Source organism: Simochromis diagramma, unplaced genomic scaffold (assembly GCF_900408965.1).
Source record: "Simochromis diagramma unplaced genomic scaffold, fSimDia1.1 OVJJ01000293.1, whole genome shotgun sequence".
Classification (NCBI taxonomy): Eukaryota; Metazoa; Chordata; class Actinopteri; order Cichliformes; family Cichlidae; genus Simochromis; species Simochromis diagramma.
This window is the reverse complement of record NW_024386801.1, coordinates 12,376,010-12,398,686: the sequence shown is the minus strand read 5'-3', so window position 1 is coordinate 12,398,686 and position 22,677 is coordinate 12,376,010. Positions and strand designations below refer to the sequence as shown.

At 42.8% G+C, this 22,677-nt stretch overlaps 1 protein-coding gene across 6 annotated transcripts; it reads right to left on the bottom strand.

The window, feature by feature from the left end:
* Positions 1-393: 393 nt before the first annotated feature.
* Positions 394-21,841, bottom strand: zmp:0000001167 (protein phosphatase 1 regulatory subunit 12A). Of its 6 annotated transcripts, none has more exons than XM_040025911.1 (25): positions 21,469-21,841; positions 16,197-16,327; positions 15,719-15,837; positions 14,402-14,558; positions 14,120-14,264; positions 13,950-14,024; positions 13,742-13,821; positions 9,609-9,817; positions 9,357-9,466; positions 9,062-9,256; positions 8,817-8,899; positions 8,577-8,666; positions 8,328-8,429; positions 8,132-8,233; positions 7,966-8,056; positions 7,757-7,882; positions 7,566-7,686; positions 7,337-7,440; positions 5,982-6,041; positions 5,869-5,891; positions 5,728-5,791; positions 5,449-5,553; positions 4,252-4,302; positions 3,982-4,032; positions 394-1,676 (listed from the first exon to the last, which is right to left on the bottom strand). In XM_040025911.1, exons 1-25 carry the CDS (start codon positions 21,742-21,744, stop codon positions 1,590-1,592), a joined length of 2,757 nt encoding a protein of 918 aa, XP_039881845.1. In that variant the 5' UTR covers positions 21,745-21,841; the 3' UTR covers positions 394-1,589. The 6 variants fall into 6 exon arrangements, with proteins under 6 accessions (XP_039881845.1, XP_039881844.1, XP_039881847.1 ...); XM_040025910.1 differs by having other exon boundaries at positions 9,062-9,259; positions 21,469-21,840; XM_040025913.1 differs by having other exon boundaries at positions 9,062-9,259; positions 9,609-9,793; positions 21,469-21,840.
* Positions 21,842-22,677: the final 836 nt, after the last annotated feature.

Here is a 22,677-nt window from a genome sequence, read left to right as displayed (position 1 = left end):
CTATCATGTCAAGTAGCTCTTGATGTATTGTCCACCTGGGAGCAGAAGCAGATTAATGCAGCAGCACAAACATACTTTAAATACATCTGTGTTGGACTGTTTCCTCTTTTAGGCCTCTTGGTGTGTTACAGCTGTTCAGTTTCTCTCTTTTTCCCCCCAGTGACAGAGGACATCTGGCTACCAGCAGACAGACTAACAGACACCGTGCACATGGATGATACAGTATAGTGTGGGAAAACAGAGCTAAACGCAAACAAACAGGTGACCGCAAAACATAAAAGTGAGCCACTCAATGACTAGAGTTACAAAAGAGGCAGGAATCCATCTGGGAACTGAGTGTTGTGTACACTGATAAGACAGTCTGCTTGAACAGAGGTGGATAATAACCAAGCATTTGCTACAAACACACTTTTATTAGGGTGCAGACATCCATTTAATATATTAGAAAACCAACATGTGAAGCAAGGCTACATGGAATTTTACTTCAAAGGGGTATTGTTCAAGGCTAACATTTATACACAGACTGTACATAACCATGCTCCTTTGTCAGAGGAATTGATGCCGAAAAATTATGAAAATATTTAATCCAATGACAACCAAAAACCACTCATAGCATAATAGGATGTGCAATGACCTCTGATATTCACCCATTGGTAATTTCTAACTCTACTTGCTTAAAAGGCAAGCAGTCGTGATGTGGTAAACTGAAACGTTTTCTGTCTGGAGGACGGGCAAAGCCTCGCAGATCTTTATCGCTTTGCAGAGAATAAAGTGCTGCGGTCGACCGACCGGTCAGTTTTTGTGTGTGTGCTTTTCTTTTTTTTGTTTTTAAGAGCATGGAGTGTATCTGTGGTCACAAAAATATAAAAATGATGTGGGGAAGTGCATAGGTGGAGAGGTAGGTGGCTTCAAACACTTGCACATGGAAAGACAACAACCCAACAGACCTTCACGGATGACTCCCGTTGTCAGGATGACGCTGAATGTTTAAACAAGAAAAAAGAAAGAAAAAAAAAAAAAAAAAGTAGGATGCACCGAAATCTTTCTTGCCTGACAACACATTACATTTGGACTGTGAGTAGGATGAGGGGATTGGGGGGGATGAAATAAAAATAAATTGTGAATGTGTGTTGTGAGATGTGTTCACAAAAATAAATACTAACTGGGAACTTTAAGGCCCAGACTGTCTTGTGTGCATCGAGGAAGTACGGATAGGAGTGCACAGGAGTGCGTTGGCGCTCACCGTGACGCACAGTTTTGCGTGTTGCACCAGACACAGAGTGTTCTGGCTGTTGTCGGGTCTCATGATGCTACTGTGGAAGCCTCTGGCCGCAGCCACAGGGTCTTTGCTGTGACTATCCGGCATTAAGGCACACAAAAGACACTCCAGCTGTTCGCATAGAAGCACCACAATCCAAGTCATGCTGTAGTGCTCATGTACGAAGGACTTTCTGCTGCTTCTCTCCCCTTCTCTCTCTCTCGCTCTCTTTGGCACTGGGAGGAATGTATGGCAGGGAGTGATGGATGGATAGGTGGGTAGAGGGAGGTGGGGGGATCCCTGCTCTTCATGTCACTCTCTCTCCCTGCATCTATTTGGAGAGTTTGCTGATGACACGGATGAGTGCTCCATTTTCATCTTTAAGGCGCTGGTTGTCTGCCTTCAGGTCAACCAAAACCTGGTGGTAAAGATTAAACTCACTTTAAAACAAATTCTTTACACAATATAAATGCAGATTTTATTTTACATTTGTCGTGGTCACATTACTGGATCAACGAGCTGTTGGATGTTAAGAGATTAATGCAGTCAACAGGTTTGTGACTCTGAAGCAAAACCCATAAAGCTTCTTTCCCAGGAGTCGCAGCGGCAGATGGAACTGCACAGATTTGACGTCGGATGCCCTTCCTTCCTGGCACAACCTTCCCAGGGTTTTCCATCTCCTCCCAGTCTTGAACCGCAGATTCGCATTAGGCGAATGTGTTAATCTGCACTGTAGAGCCAAAAACTATGCACAATATAAATTTGTCCAATCTCCCCTACAAGGTCATCTCCATCTCACCGTCCTGCTATTTTTACATCTCTCTCTCGCTCCCTCTCTGGAAGTCAAGCTGACCTCACTTTCACGTCGAGGGATCAGAACTGGGTCTCTGGCTCTGAAGTCCACAGTGTCTAAGCCCAAAGGCAATGCCTGAGGTCAGGAGCACAAATAGAAGAAAGCTAGTGGTTTATTTTTTGACATTCATGGGCTGAGCAGTGAATTTGTCCCCCATGGTCGGGTTGTCAGCATAAAGTTCCGCTGTAACATCCTGAGGTGTTGGAGAGAGGACCTCTGCCCTCGTGTGCTGCCTCACAGCGCATTGAAGGCTTATTTATTTTGGCCTCTGCCCAACAACCAGCCCAACTTGCCAGATTTTTGCTTTCTGCAGCGTCATCCTCTTCCCATAAAATGAATTTAAAGTTGTAGGATTGCCATTTTGTCAAGGCTTTCCATCACAGATGAAAACGTGGTTGAAATGAGATATCCAAGAAGTGATTTTGAAAAACATAAAAAGCAAACAACAAAAACAAAGGCCCTGGGAGCTGTTTGGCCGTACACAACACCTTGAAGAGGAGAGGAGCCTAAATTTATTCGACTATAGCTTTTGCAGTTTTTTCCAGCAGGCACTGTGACCCACTGTAGCAAAATCAGCACATGAAACTAAACCACATCATTAATGACTTTGCCATTAACTTGTAAATCAGCAAGCTCAATATAAAGAACCAGTAAACAGCACTTCCTAAAGTAAAGTAACAGCTATCAGTGTAGTTATGTGTGCTTTGTTTGTCTGATTAACTACAGGGAACAAAAAGGCTGATATAGATAACAGTGGCATTTAGTATTTCTACTTTTACATTAACAGTACAGAGAATTGACATCCTGTTGATAGGTTGGTTATTAATAAGTCAGCAACTCCTTTTAAACCAAAGGGTTGATTATAAATTGCTGCCTTAACCTCCAAGCCATCAGATGTGTGATATATATACCAGGTGTGGATAAACTAAGCATTTACATGTTACATGTTGCTCCTTCTACAGTTCACTGAGGCTTTGAATATCAGAAGTGGAACTAATAAACCAACTTGATAGCAGAGAACGAAAAAAAAAAAAGAAAAAAGACAATAGATTCAAACCTGGATCTAAAGAGCTCATTGAATTTGAGTGTGATACTGTAATAAGATGTAACTGTTGCAACAGTCACTTGTGCCCCTTCTTCCTTTTCTAAATATTCCACAGTAACCTGTAAGTGGAATTACTAGAAAGTGGAAGTTTTAGCCACAAAGTTGCCGAGTCATAAACCCGTCTGCAGACTAAATAACTGCAGAGCTCCAAACCTCCGCTGGCATTAACATCAGCACAAAAAACTGTGTGCTTTCATGGCCCAGCAGCTATGTAGGTAATGTGTAGGTGGCCCAGTACTTTTTTATATATTGCACATAACTAAACACTGGATATACAGGGAAGCAGCGAGCCTGCCTCAGTCAGGTTACAAAACTAAATATCATCTTGTTAATTTGATGTTTTAGAGTGGGTGACACGATGAGCTTTGCTTTTTTTTTACCTTACTGAACCATTTAGCTTTTAGCATTTTTAGTTATTGATTTATAAATAGAACTATTCTGTTAAAAGCCATGCTTAATCATTTGTCTGCTGTTACACAGAAGTTTATTATCTTTCGAGAAGGCAACAAAATAACTCATTCTGTTCAGAGGCACAATGGAGACCGCAGAGACATAAGATGCCTCAAGTTGCTAAGCAACTAAATGAAGAAATTGGCTCCAACAGACACCACCCTCGTCACACCACCTGGACACGGTGCAAAACAGCTCTCTACCTTGTGCTCTCACCACACTGCTGGACAGCACAAGCGGAAGCCAAGCTAATCGAGCAGAAGCATGCAAAAGTGCCCGTGGGCATGATAAGAGTCGTTCTCAACATCTTCTCACCTTTAGCTCCTCCTCCAGCTCCGCCATTCGCCGCTCCAACATCCTTCGATCCTGGCGCCGGGGAAAATACGACGTGGGAGGGTGGGGAGCAGGTAGAGAGAGAAAAAGAGAGAGTGACGTAGAAGGAGCACAAAAGTTGAGCGAAAACAAGTGAGGAAGTGGTTTGAGTGAGTAGAGAATAGAAAGCGTCAACAGACAGCAAGAGTGGCTGTAGTGTGGCAGATGAAGCGAAAACACAGCAAGTAACATCATCAGCAAGGGATGCATTACCTTCCTCTCCTGCTCCAGCAGGGCTGAACAGTCGGTCAGACGCTCCTGTCTCTGTTGAATACAATAAACCACGTTTACATAACCCGCAATGGTATTTTTACATGATCACATGCAGGCCTGTATGCAAAAAGACATCAAAAAGGTACACCCTGGAACCATGGACACAATAAGCCTGCATGTGAAACTGGGAGCTCACTGCTAGTGGTAGCAATCCAGAATTGTATTTGAATTCTGCTTCCTTACACGTCCTGAGGATCCGGCCCCGTACAGAGCATTTAACTGTCACAGTGCAGGCTTACAAGTGATTTACTAGAGTTTTCAAAAGTAGAATAAGAGGCAGAGCCTTCAGCATTCAGGCACCGCACCTGTCGAACCAGCTCCCAGTTTAGGTTCAGGAGACAGATTACTTTTTTTCAGAAAACTTAAAGTTGCGACAGGATTAGGTGAACATGAACAGAACTCTCTCGTAGGTTCAGGCTGCTGGACTACACATCACTACTGCCATTAACATTTGTCTTCTCTCTCCTGTAGTTTGTGCTTTGCACTGTTTTTCCCCCTCTATGCTCTCCTTTCATCGACCAGTCACGGTAGACTGATTCTGCTGGACTTGTCTTGCTGTTAAAAGGAAGTTCTTCCATCCCACTGTTGCCAAGACCCTAATCACAAGGGCTCATCAATGGGGGCTCTCTGTCTAATATTTTAAGGACTTTAAATTTACAAAACAAAAACCATAGTTGTCAATTGGTGCTATATAGATCAATTTTAATTAGGGGGAAAAAAATGTAAAAAAAATTACTAAATAAATAAAAATTAAAAAATCCAAATTCTAAGAACCTTTTTAATCTAGTAGCGGTCTCACTTTTCCCTCATCTGGGTAGAGCATTTGAAGGGTTGCTTACGGATCACTGACTGTACAATACACTCCCATTGGAGAATACAAAAAAAAAAAAAAAAAAAAAAATGCAGAAGGTATGAAACCAGGATTCAAATGCAGTCGAATGCTTAAAACAAAGGGAACATTATATGGGTTTCTATATTTAGCAATAGTATTTGAAATGAGGTTGAAAAAAAATCATAAGCAGTAACAAAGAACCTGCCCTACTAGTTCCACCACTATGAGTTTCTTGCTTTGACTCTGCGTGGTGAAAGACGACAAGAACAGTTTCTGTTTGACTTTTTGTGCGTATTTGTTCTCACCTGCGTGGCCTTTTCCAGATCCAACCTGGTCTGAGTGACACTCCTCTGAGTGTCCTGGAGCTGTGACTGGAGCTGGCTGTTTTGTCTGGAAACCTCCTCAAACAACTGACAAACACCACACACACACACACACACACACACACACACACACACACACACACACACACACACACACACACACACACACACACACACACACACACAAGCAATGAAGAGTTAGGACAAATAAGGCAAATCTATCGCATGATCTCAACAGCGATACATTTGCTGTCAGTTCACCTTCTTAAAGTCCTTCGTCTCAGATCCTCCTCCCCGTGTACGGTCGCTATAGGATGAGTCCGACCTGGTTATATGAAAACAAAAAGGTCATCCACACTGTGAATGGAGAAAATTCAGATCAATCAAAAGTGGGATTCATACCTGGAACTCAAACGTTGGTCTGTCTGTAAACAAGAGGGGGGGAAAGCAAATACCTTACAGCTCTTTTCTTAAGTTACAGTCTAATGAGATCACAAACAAGAGTTCACGCAGACCTGTGAATTGAGCCCACTGGTGGAAAACTCTTCCTCTCCACTGGGATCATTGTCTTCACCCTGCAGACGACACAGACAGAACAATAGGTTCTTACAGACATTGGCCCACAACAATCTACTAACTTTGTGTTGCACTCCGTCTCCATTTTTTGCAAAACACTGGGAAATGCCTAAAGGCTGCCGTGTGGTGGGACACACTACTGGAGTACAGAACCAACACTTATGTAAGCTCCCGAACCAAAAAACAGAGACGGACGGGAGTTAAAGGTGGTTAAGATGAGACGCATGAGCAGAAATATTACAGTACTGTGCAAAAGTCTTAAGCCACCCCCGATTTCTTTATATGTTGGTAGGAAAATGGTAAATAAATGGCATCAATTTACTGTCCAATTTCTGCTATTTTTTTTTTTTTTTTTTTAAAAGAACACACTTCACACAGTACTGACCTATGCCAAGGTTTGAACCAGTAGCTCTTTGGAAATCAACAAACAATAACATTCCTTTCAACATGGTCAGATACAAGGACTGGACTGGACTTGAATGAGTGAAAAATAAGCCAATGTCCAAAGCAAAACTTTGGAAGACTTTCAGAAAGTCTGGAGGACTATTGGATGGCTCATTGGAAGTGAAACCCAAAAGAGTTAGGGGTGGCTCAAGACTTATGCACAGTACTGTATGTTTAGCTGCGATGCAAGCATTTTGTCACTGAGCAGTCCAATAATCAGATATAAATTTGTGTCTACTACATTTCTGTGAGTTAACTCTTTTCCTACAAAGACGACCTCCCTGTATCCTTAATGGCTTTTGATGCAAACCCAGTCATTTTGTTACATAAGCTGAAGTATGACGACCTGCTCGGTTCAGAGAAGAGCTTCGAGAGTTATCTCTAGTAGGCTTTCAAGGAGTAAACAGTTAAGCTAAATCAATTTGATAGTCTGCAGTTTTTATTAGACTTGAATGTGAATAATTCACAAAGCCAGGAGAAACGTTACCATGTTTGTAACTTGTTTAGCCAAATGCAATAACTTACTAATGCAAAGCTAACATTAGATTCTTACCAGAAAAATAAACAGAGCGCCAAAAAAAATCTTTTCACTTGAAAACTAAAAGGTTTTTGGCCAGCTAAAGGCACTTTAAGAGTTTTAGCTCTCTAGTGAATATTAGAGTGCCTGACTGTTTTTCCCTTCAGTGTGACGCGTTGTGCTCCTTCTTCATAAAACCCTAAAGTCAAGTTTTCCCCTTATTCCTCCTCATCGTGCACATCTTCGTTTTCTATTTTCTCTCGCCAAATTTGTCTCTTCTTATGAGCATATCCATCCTGCATTTCATTTTTCAGATTAATAAGCAGAATTTACCTCCCCGGTCCTCTGTGCCTTCCTCCTGGCTCGAATTTGCCTCCTCTCATTGCGCTCCCTGGCCCATCGCTCTGTCTCGCTCTCCCCTGTGTTGGCCTCCACATCTGGAACAAAGCCAGACAGCAGCCTTTTAAGACCAAACTAATGTTTGCGAGCAAAAACCACACGCTGATGAGCGAAGGAAATGTGAAAACAAAAACCCAAACAAGCAACAAGGGCGGCAGCCTACCTCTTCTGTCAGAGGTCTGAGGTCTAGGTGTGCCAGCAGGTTGTGTGAGGCCCAGCAGGTCTGACTTCTGCAGGCTGGCAATACGAGACCTCCAGCTCAATTCCTGTAAACACAGCATCCCCTGCTTTGTGACGTCACATGGTATTACATAAGGACAGCAGTCAACAGGCCTCTAAAGTGCCGGCTCTCACCCCTTCCTCGCCCTTCTTCTGCTTTGCTTCTTTCTCCTTCTCCTCTTCCTTTTCTCTCCCTTTGTTGTCCGTCTTCATGGTCTGTATGGTCTTCTCTGCCTCCTGCAGATCTGTTAGCGTTACCCCCTTGAGGTGAAAGAAAACACAGTCAAGCGCCAAACTGACACAGCCTCTATCAGTAGGGCGAACATCTGAGCAAGTATCCCCACCTGAGTGGAGCGGCGGGATTGCCGTGCATGTCGGGAGCGAGCTTTCCTCTGTGCCTCTGCCTCCTCATCCCGCACTGGTGTCAGGTAGGACCTACATTAGCCGAAACGCAAGTTTAGCAACAAAGTGGCACCCTTCGACATCCTCAAAGACACGCTTATCACTCACTTGCGCCTCTGCTTGGCTTCCTGTTCGCCTGCGGTCGTGCTCTGAGAGTTGGAGGTGGTAATGGCTGGTTGATCCTTCTTTTCCGTCTGTTCCTGAGGAAGTCTTTTCGTAGAAAGAAAGATGAAAGGTGACTCATATTGGTCCAGAGGAAAAAAAATAAAAAAAAATCGTACATGCAGTGTAAAATGAAAAATACCTCTGAGCCAAGACACTATTAAGGCGGCCGAGTCCAGCAGAGCTCGTTCCTGTGCTAGCTGAGGTCACAGTGGGGTCATCCAGTCTCTTTCCATAAGATGAGCTGGAAACAAGACAGAACCCATTGGAAACTCAAAGGCACCTTTCACAGCCGCGCACAAATTAGCATTTGCCGTTAGGGGACAGCAATAAGCTGTGACAATTACACACAAACAGCAGAGTTAGACGGGCAGTGAGCAGCATGACTGACCTGTGAAGCAAAGACGGGGTGGAGCTAGTGAGATCATTTCCTGACTGACTATTGAAGCGTCGGGTGTAAGAGGAGCTACGGCTTAGCCAACTGAGAGAGACACACACACACACACACACACACACACACACACACACACACACACACACACACACACACACAGAGGGTGACAAGGGGACATATGCAGGGATTCAGATTCTGGCTTCACAAACGCGGACGTGTATGAGAGTTGAGGCCCACCTGTTGGAGTTGTCAGCAGTGTTATCTGGAATACTGAAGAGTCTCCGTGTTGGATTGGGCGGCACTCGAGCAAGCCTTGGCTCCTGAGCGCGAGGGGGAAGAGATCAGTTTGTCATTTATTTATGTGACTCAGTGAATGGAGGCAGTAAAGAAGCCTTTATTTGGCCTGTCAAGCTAGATTTATAGAAGTACGACTGTGGTTTCATGAGTGTATAAACCTATGAATCACGCGAGCTCCTGCGTACCTTGGTGTCAGCCTCAGAGCTGAGGCGGGGGCTGGAGGCAGAGCGGCTCATCCCGAGGCCGGACTCTGGAGGTCTGCTGGTGTCCTGGCTGGGGTCAGATAGCCCAGCTGAGCCCAGAGTCACAGAGCTGTCTGCCTTCCTCAGAGATGTTCTCCATGACCCCGGGGCTTCAGTGACTGGAGGCTTGCTTAATTCCTGCTACACACACACACACAGTCAACATTTTTATTATCCTGCCTTGCTGTCACACAGCCGTACATGCATCTCATGTTCTCCAAGTCTTTTTCCCGTTTACCCTTTTCACTTGGCTCGCAGTGGTGCTTGTTGACATGGAGGTAGGAAGCAGATTGGTGGTGTTGCGCTTGTTGTTCAAGTTGTTTATGATTTCTCGCTTTTTCGCTTTCTCTGCAAGAGTGCAAAGATTATTAAAAATGCTCTTTCGCCTTCTTTGTATGAGCGCAAAGGTCATTAGGATTAATCAATAACAATAACTCTGAACTATAAAAACAGCCAGCAGGTACTTCAAAGCAGAAACAGCTTCTCTCACCGGACTCTGCATCGCTCTCAGACTCGCTCTCCTCCTCTGAGCTGGAGCTGCTCGAGGCTTTCGCCTGGCCCTGAGACTGGTTCTGTCCCGCCTGGCCTTCCTCCTCCTCGTCCTCTGCCGGACTGCTCTGCAGGGCAGGAGGCGGAGGGTGCTTCTCCCGCTCGTGGAGGCAGATCTTCTCCTTGCTGCTCATACGAGAGATAGAAGTCCTGCAGGGGCGGGGCCAAGGTGGGGGGGGGGGGGGGGGGGGGGTGGAACAACAGGTGGCATGCAGGGAGCTGATCAGTGAGGGTAATCATTCCATGTGCAGCCAATTAGAGCGAGCATGCATCAATCAAGACCTCAGTAGGTGAAACAGTGGGTCATTTTCTGTGCCGCCGTTTCTGCTTCGTTTGTAATTGTGGCCAATTGCTTTGCACCAATTCGAGCCGTTTCCTTAAAGTGAAACGTTGAAATCATTCACACAGATTAAGGAGCAGCCACAGAAGTGAAAGAAAACAAAAAAACAAATGCTGTCTCTCAATGCCACACTACATATTAATGGTAAATAATATGATTTACGTGCACATTTGGCCCTATTAACCAAGACATCAACAGCAAAGCACCCATCCTCTGAAAAGTGTTTGAATTATACTTGTTTTTACTCGAGAAGGAGAAACAGTGAAAAATGGCATTCAAAGATAAAATAAGACATCTTTTCATGGAGAAACAAAGTATGCGTTTATATCGTCAACAACACTTAGAGGGCAATCATTTTATACTACCTGAAAACTTAAAACATCCTTGCTTAGTTCTACATGACTTTTCAATTCAACATTACAGAGAAATATTTATGCTTTAGTCAGTTTCTGTTTCTTTTACCCCGCTTGACGAACTTCTACCGGTTTTTGCAAAGTTTTGAAAAAGTCCTTTATTTCTACTGTCTACTGCATATTGTTAGCACACAAAGAAACATGCTGGGATAACAACAGGACACCTTGGGACACTCTCCAAAGACACATTGTTTACCTTTAGAGTTTCCTGGTTAAATTAATGTTAAAAAAAATGTTATAAAAAATTTATATATTTTTTCTTTTTTTTGTGCAGCTTTTAATCAGCTGCTTGCAAACGCTTGCACTGCTGCATGAGAAGTCACAAATTTGAAAACCTTTTTCTGACATTACATCATATCCTGTGCATCTACTGCTCCACTATTCCATTCCACCCTTTTGGCCTGGAAGGCCCTTCGTACTAAGAGCAAAGAGGATCCTACAAATTTAAGACTGTTTAGTCTTTAATATCTAACGTGAAGGAATATGACAGCATTATTTGAATGTCTTTAAGTCACTTACATGTTTTAAGTCACTGGCATTTTTTTTTTTTCATCTGTAATTTTGTTTGTTTTTGTTCTTGGAATCTTTCATGTACAGAAAAAAAGAATCCATCTACCTAACCATCTCAACCATCTTTAAATGTATGAAATACATCTTTAACACTGTTTTCTTGATCCCCTGTTTACATGAGCACATCACATCGGATGTTCTGTGAGCGAGCACACCAACCTTCACTGTAGTTTTTACGCTGCATATACTGCGATGTTGGAATTTACTTGTATCACCCACCATTTTATTTTACTGTTAATATATTTTTTTCCTTCTAGTGTTTGATGGCAAATATAGTCTTGCTAGGGGGACTTAATTATTTGTTGTAAGCAGTGTTGGGTAAGTTACTTTTAAAAAGTAATTAATTACTAATTACTTAGTCAATATTGTATTTAAAATACTTATCTAATTACTGTGTCTGAAAAGTAACTACTAAAGTAAGTAATTACTAAATAAGTAATTTAACTAAATACTTCTTAAAATCCCTATAAACCTTGAGTGGACAAACAATAGAAATTAAACTCTTTAAATAATAAATACATTTTTTAAAGACGGAGACTCTACAGTACGCAGCGGTAGCATCTCTTCCACAATGTAGCCTGCAATCATTTTTTAAGCTCACCTTCAGACGCTTTCTGTGCTGCTGAAGTAAAATCAAGTTTTGCCTGCTTAGCAGGAGTTGCCGCGGTGTTATCCATGGATGATGAACAAGGATCACTCGGAAGTGTTTGTCTATGCTCTCGTGTCAGGCGCTTCAGTAGATTACTCGTGCTATTAACAGCAGCCGATAGTTTTTTCTCCCCAGGACATAGCTTACATATTACTGTAATATTCTTGTCTGCTTATTTCAGAAAGGTGAAGAGACGGGAATATGTCCATTTCATAAAACAGCCACTCGCTTCAGCCGAGTCCGACATCTTCCGCTTTAGAACAGCGGTCCCCAACCCCTGGGCCTCGGACCGGTACCGGTCCGTGAGTCGTTTGGTACCGGGCCACGAGAGTTGAGGCTCAGATGTGAAATGTATAGTTTTCAGGGTTTTTATATCTGTTTTCAGCATTATTTTGTTATCGTTTTTATCGTTTACTCGGTTTTCCTGGGTCTTTTCAGGTGTGTTATGAATAAATTTTCTTTTTTTCGGTACCGGTACTAGTTTTATTTTGTTGTATTTATCCGCGACACCTTAAAGGCCGGTCCATGAAAATATTGTCGGGCATAAACCGGTCCGTGGCGCAAAAATTGTTGGGGACCGCTGCTTTAGAATACGACTATGCAGCAAACTGGCGCGAAATGATGTGCACCTGCACTGCAACGATGTTTACTTCTACGTTTAGAAGACAAATTATTGAAATTAAATAATGATATTCAGCCAGTTTAATTATTTTACAATGTAATGCAAGTAAATTGTAAGTAACTGTAATTAAAATACCTAAAAATGAACAGTAATTAGTTACTCTACTTTTTCAGTGGAAAAGTAATTTAATTACAGTAACGCGTTACTTAGTGACACATTACACCCAACACTGGTTGTAAGCTGCCATTTGCAACAGGCTGGATTTAGCATTTACAATGTGATCAGCAGTGTTGGGGAGTAACGGAATACATGTACCGCCGTTACGTATTTAAAATACAAAATATGAGTAACTGTATTCCGTTACAGTTACCGTTTAAAAAGGTGGTATTCAGAATACAGTTACTTTGTTGAAATAAATGGATTACACGGCGGTACTTTCCTGTTTCATATTGTCGCGGGTCAGGACTGTTTGGGTTTTGTTTGACAGCTGTTCTGTTGTTCCAGGTGGCAGCGTTACGGTTGCCATGGTTACAGGGTGACGCTCTTTCTCTGCGTGTTTCCTGGGTGAGAGAGCGGCTTTTTGTTGTTGTTGTGCTAAGCAGAATGCTACATGCTCTAAAGAATGTAGCCTCATGGGCAGTGTAGCAGTGTAGTCCGTGCTGCTGGGAGAATGGACTGCCATACCCGTTATGTGTCTGTGAGCGCGAGGAGCGGCGAGCGGAAAACTACGAGTTATCATCGAGCAGAAACGGGAGCTGGAAGCATGTAAATATAATAATAACCACTGCAGCCAAGAAGAGTGCCTGACGAGCCCAGTTGTAAGTAAGCTATTAAGACGCTGTGTTCGTGTTTTCCTCCAAAACAATAAGTTCCGTTGGAGCAGCCTTTCAACGCCTCTCTCTGTTTCTCGCTAGCAAAGTTGACCCAGACAACGAAGTAAAGCTATTTTTCGGCTACGAGCCCGACACGGAACCCGACGTATTAGTCAGAGGTCCCTTTAATACGGTTCGGAGCCGCGGACCTTCAGTAACAGTCATAAATCACAGCAATAGTACATTCACGTAGTTGTAAAAAGCATGATAATATATTAAGTAATCCAAAGTATTCAGAATACGTTACTGTCATTGAGTAACGTAACGGAATATGTTACAGAATACATTTTGGGGCATGTATTCTGTAATCTGTAGTGGAATACATTTTAAAAGTAACCTTCCCAACACTGGTGATCAGATGCAGACTGAAAAAGAAAGCATTAATATTCAGTATGAAACTGAGAGACAGACTGCTACATCTACCCAGGTTGGTGGGTAGAAGTAACACAGCTGAAGGGATGGGAACACTGGGACTGTCACACCTGCATGCAGACAACAGCTGGATCAAGGATTACTGGGATTGGGCTGAGGAACAGCATAGCGTGTACACACTCACACACACACAGATATACACAAACATACGGACGCACCAACACACTGGCACTGACCTGCGTGGGCGGACTGGTACCATGGGGATATGCGAAATGGGCTCAATAACAGGAGTCTGTTTCTCTTTCTCGCTACGTAACTGAAGAGGAATATAAACAGACATAAACACAGAGAGCACTCGCCGCTGGAACGCCATCAATCATGACAGGTCTGTCCGAGCAAGTGAGATAGTCACAGTGCCTTGTGTGTGTGTGAAGACAGACTCACAGCGTTCTGCTTCTTCTGCAGCTCCTCCAGAACGTCCACGAGGTTCTCGTCTGCAACATCTAAAGGTGTTTGTCCCTACAAGGACAGCCACAGTGATCAGTGATGGCACATGCTAAAGCTCCAATCACAGACTGAACTGCAGAGGGAAAGCTTGTCCGCCGTGCCCTCACCACATTGTTGACGGCACCCATATCGCACATGTTGTCAACCAGCAGGCTGCACACCTCCTCCTGCCCCCAGTGAGCTGCTGCGTGCAGAGGCGTCCACCCGTCAGTGTCGCTGCAGTCCACATCCACCCTGCACTGTAACAGTACCCTGAGCGAGGTGAGGGAGTTGGGAGGAGTGAAGGTGGGGGAGAGCACAAGGCTAAGAATAAAAGCCGTTTGACTTGGCATGGTAACAAAATTAAACAAAAGTCAACAAGCTGCTCTTATGTGTGCACTTATGCTCACTTCAGGACTTCAATGTAGCCTTTGGCAGCGGCGACGTGTAGAGCCGTTGCCTTGGTGTTTGGGTGAGGTGTGAGTGTGCCGTCTCCTGCCAGCACCGCCATGGCATCCCGGAGCATGATCCTCTCCTCTTCCTTTCGGGCCGTATCCACGTCTATTCCTGTGACAAGCAGTGACAACCTCGAGTTAAGAAGCACTTCAAAGCATCCAAAACTCCCCTTCCATTTAGATCTATGATGAGTGATGACATCGGGGTTACAAGTCAGGTTTAATGTACTCTAACTTAAGTTTTGTTTACGAAAAGCTTACAAATATCAGGACAATTCTGTAAGTAAAGCATCCCACACACAAGAAAATAAATACTTGTGCGTGTAAATTTATCTCATACACGTCATCTGTGCTCCCGGTTGTATTTGGATCTCAGCTAACACGCATTCGACAAAGATAAAAGCACAAGCCTGGAGTCCAGAACAATTAAGGTCACAGAACATTTGGTGCACGGCGGCTGTCCTTGTTTCTTTGCCTCCTTTTGGAAGGAACAGGAAAAAGGAAAAAATGAAGTTCTGAGGCTCCATATTTATAAAAAAAACTGAAACCTGAGCTCTGTATGATTTCCTGATTATTGCTGCTTGTGAAAAACTAACGCAACTGGCACCAAAGCTGTGGACGATCATCAGTATAGTTAATTCCTTGAAATACTCCCAACATCATCGCTTCGGTTGACTAACACATGTGAGCTCACGTTTGTTTTCAGTCTTCTAACTTCAGTAAGATTACTGACTGTACATAAAAGTTCTCTTTTAATTTGGCATCATCACTCATCACACTGAAAATTTGATTTTCGGTTACAGGATTGCAAGTTTGTCTGATTAAAGGACCTAAAAATACAGATAACACGGAAACGCACAATATCCGATTACAAGCAACCTTGCATTTGTGTTGATTCTACACAAAAGTAGGGTTTATATTGTCTTTTAATTATTAAGATGGATGTGCACATCCCAACAGAACTGACAACCTTGAATCAAGCCCCCGTGCGCTCACATTGGGAGCAGTTATCTTGCACAATTGCCCATATTTCTCGTGTGCTTAACCTTAAAACTGAGGAAGCGTTTCAAGGCTAGGATCTCAATCGATACTGTGCCCAAGTCCAGCTGAACTGTACCTGGAGCCACATCCTAAAGTGCACTAGAGTACGGCACCCAGCAATCACAATAGTCAAACAAGCTAATGTGACTGCATGTTATGAGTCACTTAGAGGGAGGACACCAGAAAGGTGGAGAGGAGAGGTTCCAATTCTCCCGTTTTTGTTGCTTTTACCTTGTTTTTTAATTTCAGCTTTCAGGAGCCTTTCCATTGCATCTTCTGTGGCAACATCCAGAGGAAGCTCTCCCTCGCTGTTCACTGCTCCAACATGAGCACCGTGTTCTATCAGATACCTTAAAAAACAAAGATACATTTGTCAGATAGCAACGGTAAAACCTGAATGGAGGATAAACGAGTTTTCTTGGCACCCTCCGATGAGCTTTTGGCCTTCAGTCAAAAGGAAGATCACTGGTTCACTGAGTTTAAAATACATTTTTATTCAAGTCAAGTAACACCGACTGTTAGCCTTAAATGTATGTCGACCGATTGTGCAGTCAACCCCCTCTCCAGAAGGCCAATCACGAGCCTGGGAAAACCCTGAATATGTGTGAGTTTTATGTGTTATCATCTAACACTGATTTACATCTGTGTTTTCTAATCCCTCAGCACCACTCGGCTGTGATGTGACAAAGTGATGGTGGTCGACACTCACTTAGCAATCTGGATGAAACCGCAGGAGGCTGCAGCATGCAGAGGAGTCCAGCCCTCGTTGTCTCCTCTGTTGACGTCGCTCCCGTTCTCCACCAGGAACTGCACCATCTCAGCGTTTTCATCAATGCAGGCCTGCCAGAGGACAAACGTCCGCATGATTGATTGCCGTGTACAAGTGTTTACTGTTTATTCTGACATTAACAAATGGATACCAGTCTGAGTACAGTTTCAGTACAGTAGAGGAGGTCTCTGACCCACTTCACCATGGTTCGTTGCTAAAGGCAAAACTCCAGACTCTTCCAAAATCTGTTAAACTCAACCAAAGCAGCGGGGCTAAAACAATGACTACTGTGTCTCCTTGCTGTAATGACTTTCTGCTAAGTGGGTTGCTAAAAGCCCTCAAGTACTTTCCAAAACAGTCATTTTGCAGCACAAGTGAAACAGCGATTCTATTTAGCAGCTTTTCCTCAAGCTAGGTCGAGCAAAGAATCTAAGTGTGATCAAACACAAGTCCCGGGATAAATCCCACGAGGACCTCATGGGATTTTGCTATGATAGGTTACTTTGATTTAAGTTAATATTTATTAAAAAGAGCCAGATGGAAGGTTCTTGTACTGAATAAGTGTTTTTTTTTGGCTGCTTTTTCACTCATTTTCAGCTGATGGTTTTCAGAGGAATGTTTTTATTTGGTTTTTTAAGCCACTTAACTCTGACCTATGAATCATTCAAAAACTAACTCAAGAGATAAACACGTTTTGAATCTAAACATAACAGTCAACTTCACCAATAACCACTTTTAATTGGCAGCTATTAGCTAACGACAACATTTCCCGGCATGGTGTGCAGTGTGTCCTTAAACACTGAGGAAACAGAACAAGTGGATGACAAAAGGAGATGCGGGTAGCTTTAAAAAAAAACCCAAAAAAAACTGGCAAATGGACAGCCTCTTAAAGTCATGGCCTTAAGAAATAAGGAAAAAAAGAATCTAGCTGAGACCAGAAAGATGGATCTGGCCTTTCATCCATCTACTGTTTGCTCTGGTCTCATCAGAACGGTGGCTGTCAATAAGCCATTTTTAATTAAGGGAAACAGGGAGAAAAGCCTGAGGTATGCGCCAAATTACACAGGAACTGGACTGAAAATCAGTGGCAGCACCGATTCCTCACGCCTGATGGATTGACGGATCCAAATTTGAAGCTTTGAGCTCAAAAAGGCAGCCAACATCCAAAGAAGAGCATCGAATGTCTTTCAAGAAGCCTGGAGAACAATTCCTGAAGAGTACTCAAAGAAATGATAAGAAAGCTTGCCAAGGAGAGTTCAGGCTGTGTTGAAGAATAAAGATGGCCATACCAAATACTGACTTTCAAAGGCATTAAATATGAACAAGCTTCATTTTTAGCTTGTATAATGTATTTCCATGCATGTTTGCAAATGTTTCCGTATCTACCACTACACCAATTTCCCATTTTCCTATCAAAATATAAAGAAATGAGCCGTAGCTCAGAATCTGTGCGAAGACCAAATAAATAAAATGTTAATAACACAAAAAACTAAAAATATATTACTAGCGTCTGTGCCTACTCTTTGATGGTGTAAGAATCAGACAGGGAGTAACATAAGATTATGCTTTTGTTATTCTTCATTTTTGGGTGAAAACTGATGTAGACACTGACTTTATAAATAGCATTATTAGTTAATTTATGAATGTCTTTTAATTACAGGGATGCACTGATATATTAGCTCACATTCACTAATGTTTAACTGTCAATTTAGAGCAGCGTAAATGTTCACTGACACAGAGTTTAAACTTAAAAATACTTTAACAATGAACATATCTTTGTTTCTCTGGCCCAAGGGAGGAATAAGTAGCACAATATACAAAATATACAAGTAAAACAACAACAACAACAACAACAACTGGTTAGAGGCATCAGCTATTGTTAAACTGCTATTTTAAACACTTTTAGAAAATCAGCCAGGAATTTCAACATCGGAGCATCCTTGGTTGATTATATTTATGTTCACTGACTGAACTTTGCAGCACTCCATAATTCCATTCACCTGTCTATGAAATATTAGTAATGCTCTGTGTTTGTGAGTCTCTACTTCAAAAGTAAGATAATAAGTATGACAATAGTTTACTCAATATGTGATATTATGGCAATTTTGAACATTTTCCTATATTCTGAGTATTTTTTATTTAATATTTGCAGAAAGTTTGCCTCCTATCAGGTGACCTACGCAATCGTCTCGTAATCAAAAGCGGTCGTGAGCGTGCAACGCCCTCGAGCACTGAGCAAACATTTAGTCACCACAAGTTGCAGTCGGTTGCAGAATGTGAAAAAATGATTTTCTAGTTGCAAGGAGGTTTCTTTCCTATTTTAACTTGTGTAACTTTGAATTAGGATGCGGTTTTGTCATGCTGTGTGCGTCCAGTGTTGGACGATTTTTTCAGTAAAGTCGCTTTAATGCAAGTTTGCTCGGCTAACACCATCTCGGGAAGGCGGTGCATGAGATGAGCATTTTCATTGATTTGATGATAATATCGATATTTGGTGTCCCGGTATCGGTACGATATGAAAAATATCATGACATTATGCTGCCCCACGGCTATTATAGCCTACGACTAAAACTAGGCGAGAAATAAATATTTTAAGTAACAAAATAAAATCAAAAACTACACTTTTGAAGTTTTTGTCTTATTTAACTTTGTCAACAAAATCAGCACGAATAGGTTTTGGTAAATACTTTTGTGTTTACTGGAAAAACCACATGTGTGGCTGTGAATCAGGTGTTTGCATTGTGATCGCCGCCCTGAGCTTCTGAATAATTAAAGAACACTAAAACTAAAACTGGCACCCTCTCTGAAAACTAGCTAAATTGAACAGAAGAGAACGTTTTCAATCGTAAACAATGAAACCAATCTTTATTAAAAGAGGGATCATGGTGTGCCATCTTTTTAGTGGGTACCTGTTGGCGATGAAGCTATTCCTCTGTATTTTATCTCATATATGCATGTATGCAAAGACAAGCTGCTGCAGACTCACTTTGGAAGAGTTTTCGACGATGCTGCTTCTCCAAAACGAGAGCGATTCTGAGTAATCAATAAGTGAAATCAAAAGTGACGGTCCATATTTTAGATACAGTGCCAACACAGTTTCTCCTGCTCTCTCAGAGTTTGCATAGATGTAAACATCTGTAATACTCTGAAATACAAAAGAAGTTAAAAAAAAACTTTTCTTTTTTTTTTAAATAGCTGTCAATACATTTCACTAAAAACTACAAATGTTAACTTCACGAAGAAGGTTGCAAAGTCATACGGATTCCTCCTCTGGGGACTACAGTGTTTATTTAAACATTATAATAAATTTAGTGGCAATCTACTGCGTAGTTGCCGAGATCGGCCTGGGCCAATGCGGCACATAGCCAGTGGCATGGCTATAAATACTTGATAAAGGTGGAGATTTATCTTTTTGTGACTCTGAAGCAAAGCTGAACTGAATACTAACAACAAAATGATTAGTTTAATCTGCACTGGTGTCTCATTTCACTGATGTCAGCAGGTGAGATGATATTTACTCAAAAAATGTGACGTTACTGAAGCAGTTCTTCTGTGGGACGTCACAGCGCCAAGTGTCTGTAACACGTACAGAAACGTCTCCATCAGGCCTGTCTTAAGCCACCTAAGAGGCTTTTCTTTTAGGCTAAATCAACTAATCACAAAGCTGGGGAAAGCCTCCTCCTTCCCTTTTATAATATGAGAGATTTAGGCAGGTAATGCATGGGAAAAAAACAAAAAACAAAAACGTGATCATTGTAAGAGCTGAAAATGGGGCTCAGCAACAGCCGGAGCGGGGGGGGGGGGGGGGGTCGCCCACTAATGGAGTGGGTGCTCTGAGCTGAATGAATGAACAGTGGGTACTTCTGGCACCCTGCGTGTGACGACGGTCCATACACACACATACACACACTCTCAGCAGACTCCTTCACTGGGTCATCAAGTGACTCATTGTGAAAATCGCCTTTGACAACAGCAGTTTGTGCTGTTTGAGGCATGTTTTCCATTTCTTCATCCGAAATCCCTAAAGTCCCCTCCATGGGGAACTGGCAAAGGGAAGGAGAAAGAGAAAGCAAGAAGAGGAGGAGGAGGAGGAGGAGGAGGGAGAAGACAGAAAAGGCTTTGGATGAAGAGGATGGAAAGTTTGGAGAGTGCGGGCCCTATATTTAATTCGAGTTGCCAGGCAACCGATGAGCAATAGGGGGAGAGAGGGATGGAGGGCAAGGAGGGAGACCACACTGGGTGACCGGTCGGACATGTGGAGCCACCAGAAGACTCATCTGAACCAGCCGTGGTGGGGCAAATTCACTAAACTGCCTCAAAATTGGGAGGGAAAAACCACATCTGCAGGAGCACGCAGGCCAGAGGACTTCGAAGCAGATCTTTTCTGTATGTTCTCAGGAATCCTGGTTAAAACTCATCTGACCCTGCTTTCACTTTATGAGATGAGACAGCAATGTGTTTACCACACAGTGCCATTAAAGTGGAGGAAATGCTGCATCACCGAGGGCCTGTGTGACAGTGATGGTGTCCAGAGTGAGCCTGGGTGTTATGACTTAAGTCAAGAGCAGGGACAAGAGGAGGACTTGAACATGCACCGAACAAGTCCAGCCTATCTTCGACTCATGAACGCAACAATCACGAAAACTGCAATAATAAATGTAAGGGTGAAAACTTCAGTTATAATGCCCTCCTTCTTTTCTTTTTTGCTTTAAGACCTTTAGATAGGACGGTGAAACTCTCTCTCCCACTACTTTCCTGACTCTTCGGCAGGGACTGTATGCCACAAGCCTGCCCATAACTGTCTAAAAATGGTCCACCAGGCTCTTTGGTTTTTACCGTCTGCTGCTCTCTCGTTCGCTTTTTTTACGCCACAAAAAGAAGCCTGTAATTTACTAAATGCAACAGTGCGGATCAGACAGCCTCCCAACGGGCTAATAAACCAAGTTTGCTAGTGTTAAACAGGCCAGAAACTCTTCCCGGACTTTATAAAACAAACGCACAGAGGAATGAGTGATGGATTACAGGAGCTGCTGGGCTGGAAGTACGTTAGTGGTCCATTTTACCTGTGAGTCCTCTTCGCTGTGAGGATCATTAAGGGATCAACGCTGAGCCCTTTTCCCTTTAGATGAGCGACAGTTGTAGCAACTGTAGCGATTAGCTCGGGCAGAAAGGAAAACTAGCTGCTGACAGTTAGAGGGGCAAAACTTCCTACCTGGTGAAGCGCTGTCAGTCCGTCTACGTTAGCGTGGTTGATGTCAGCTCCCTGTCGGAGCAGCGCTGCCACCTCCTCCCGGTCTCCGGCGGAGCAAGCAGCCATAAATACGGCTCCTTGGGCGAACCGAACTTTCGCCCGGCGCGTTCCGGAACCGCTCGAGATTTCCCGGGACTCCGAACCCGTCTGATCCGTCTCTGAGCCCAGCCATCGCTGCAGCTGATCCTGCCGTCGCTGCTTGGCAGCTTCGGACCGGGAATGGTCAGTGGCCGCCATCTTCCCTGGTCTGTCCCGGACAGATTCAGCTCATGGTACGAGGAGAGAAGCGGAGTGCCGTGTTTGGATTCCGCACCCCCGCCCTCAACACACCTCCCGGACTGCGCCCCCTGGCGGACAACACGACATAGCGAACTTCTGCGACTGAGTGGCAGTTCTGCGCTGCCTTCAGGAACTACTCGGAAGTTTCCCTGTTATTTTTTTTTTACCCCATCAATTTAAGGGGAAAAAAAGTTCAGACAGTTAAGATGACTTAAACCACACAATCAAAGAAATAACACAGATTCCCTTTTAATATTTGTTATATTATATATTGCAACACAAACACAAAATTATATAAGTAAATACAACAGTTCATGCTGGAACCGAAAACATTTTGGGATTTTATGTTTTTCTGTCAAATTATTTTAATGCTCGTTTTTTTCTTTCTTTTTTTTTCTTGTTTTGATCTTTATGAATAGAATAGAATGCCTCCATTGTCACTATACAGATGCATCTCCTACTCAGTGCAAACATGGCGGTGGGGGGTAAATACATATGAACAGTATTTAGACTATATAAATATATATAATGTACAAATATAAAAAAAAAGAAAAGAAAAGAGAGAGAGAAAGACAGAAAAGTAAATATGTAAATAAACAGCGTTTTGTATTGTTTGGGTTATTGCACATGGAATGTAGTTTTGCACAGTGGTGTGTTTATCAGTGCATGTGCATGTGTAAGTTAAGGGTAGTTATGGCTAATAACTGGATGATACCAAGTTCACCAGCTTTCTTAAAAGGCCAGAAGTGATGAGACTTATGTGTGACACGTTTTGCTATTATATGTGAACAGAATGGGGGGGATATTCAAATACTCCCCTAACCAAAACAACAATAAAAGCTCCTCAATTTGACCCAAAAAACGAACTCCTTTTTTTGTACTGCAATAATT

What these genes read in the sequence shown, in the direction of transcription:
- zmp:0000001167 (XM_040025910.1), bottom strand. Translation starts at nt 21,744, where the DNA reads ATGGCGGCCACTGACCATTCCCGGTCCGAAGCTGCCAAGCAGCGACGG. An exon ending in AATAGTGTCTTGGCTCAGAG is followed by an intron (nt 8,234 to 8,327) that starts GTATTTTTCATT and finishes TTCTACGAAAAG; the next exon opens with ACTTCCTCAGGAACAGACGG. An exon ending in TGCTGGAGCAGGAGAGGAAG is followed by an intron (nt 4,033 to 4,251) that starts GTAATGCATCCC and finishes CCCCGGCGCCAG; the next exon opens with GATCGAAGGATGTTGGAGCG.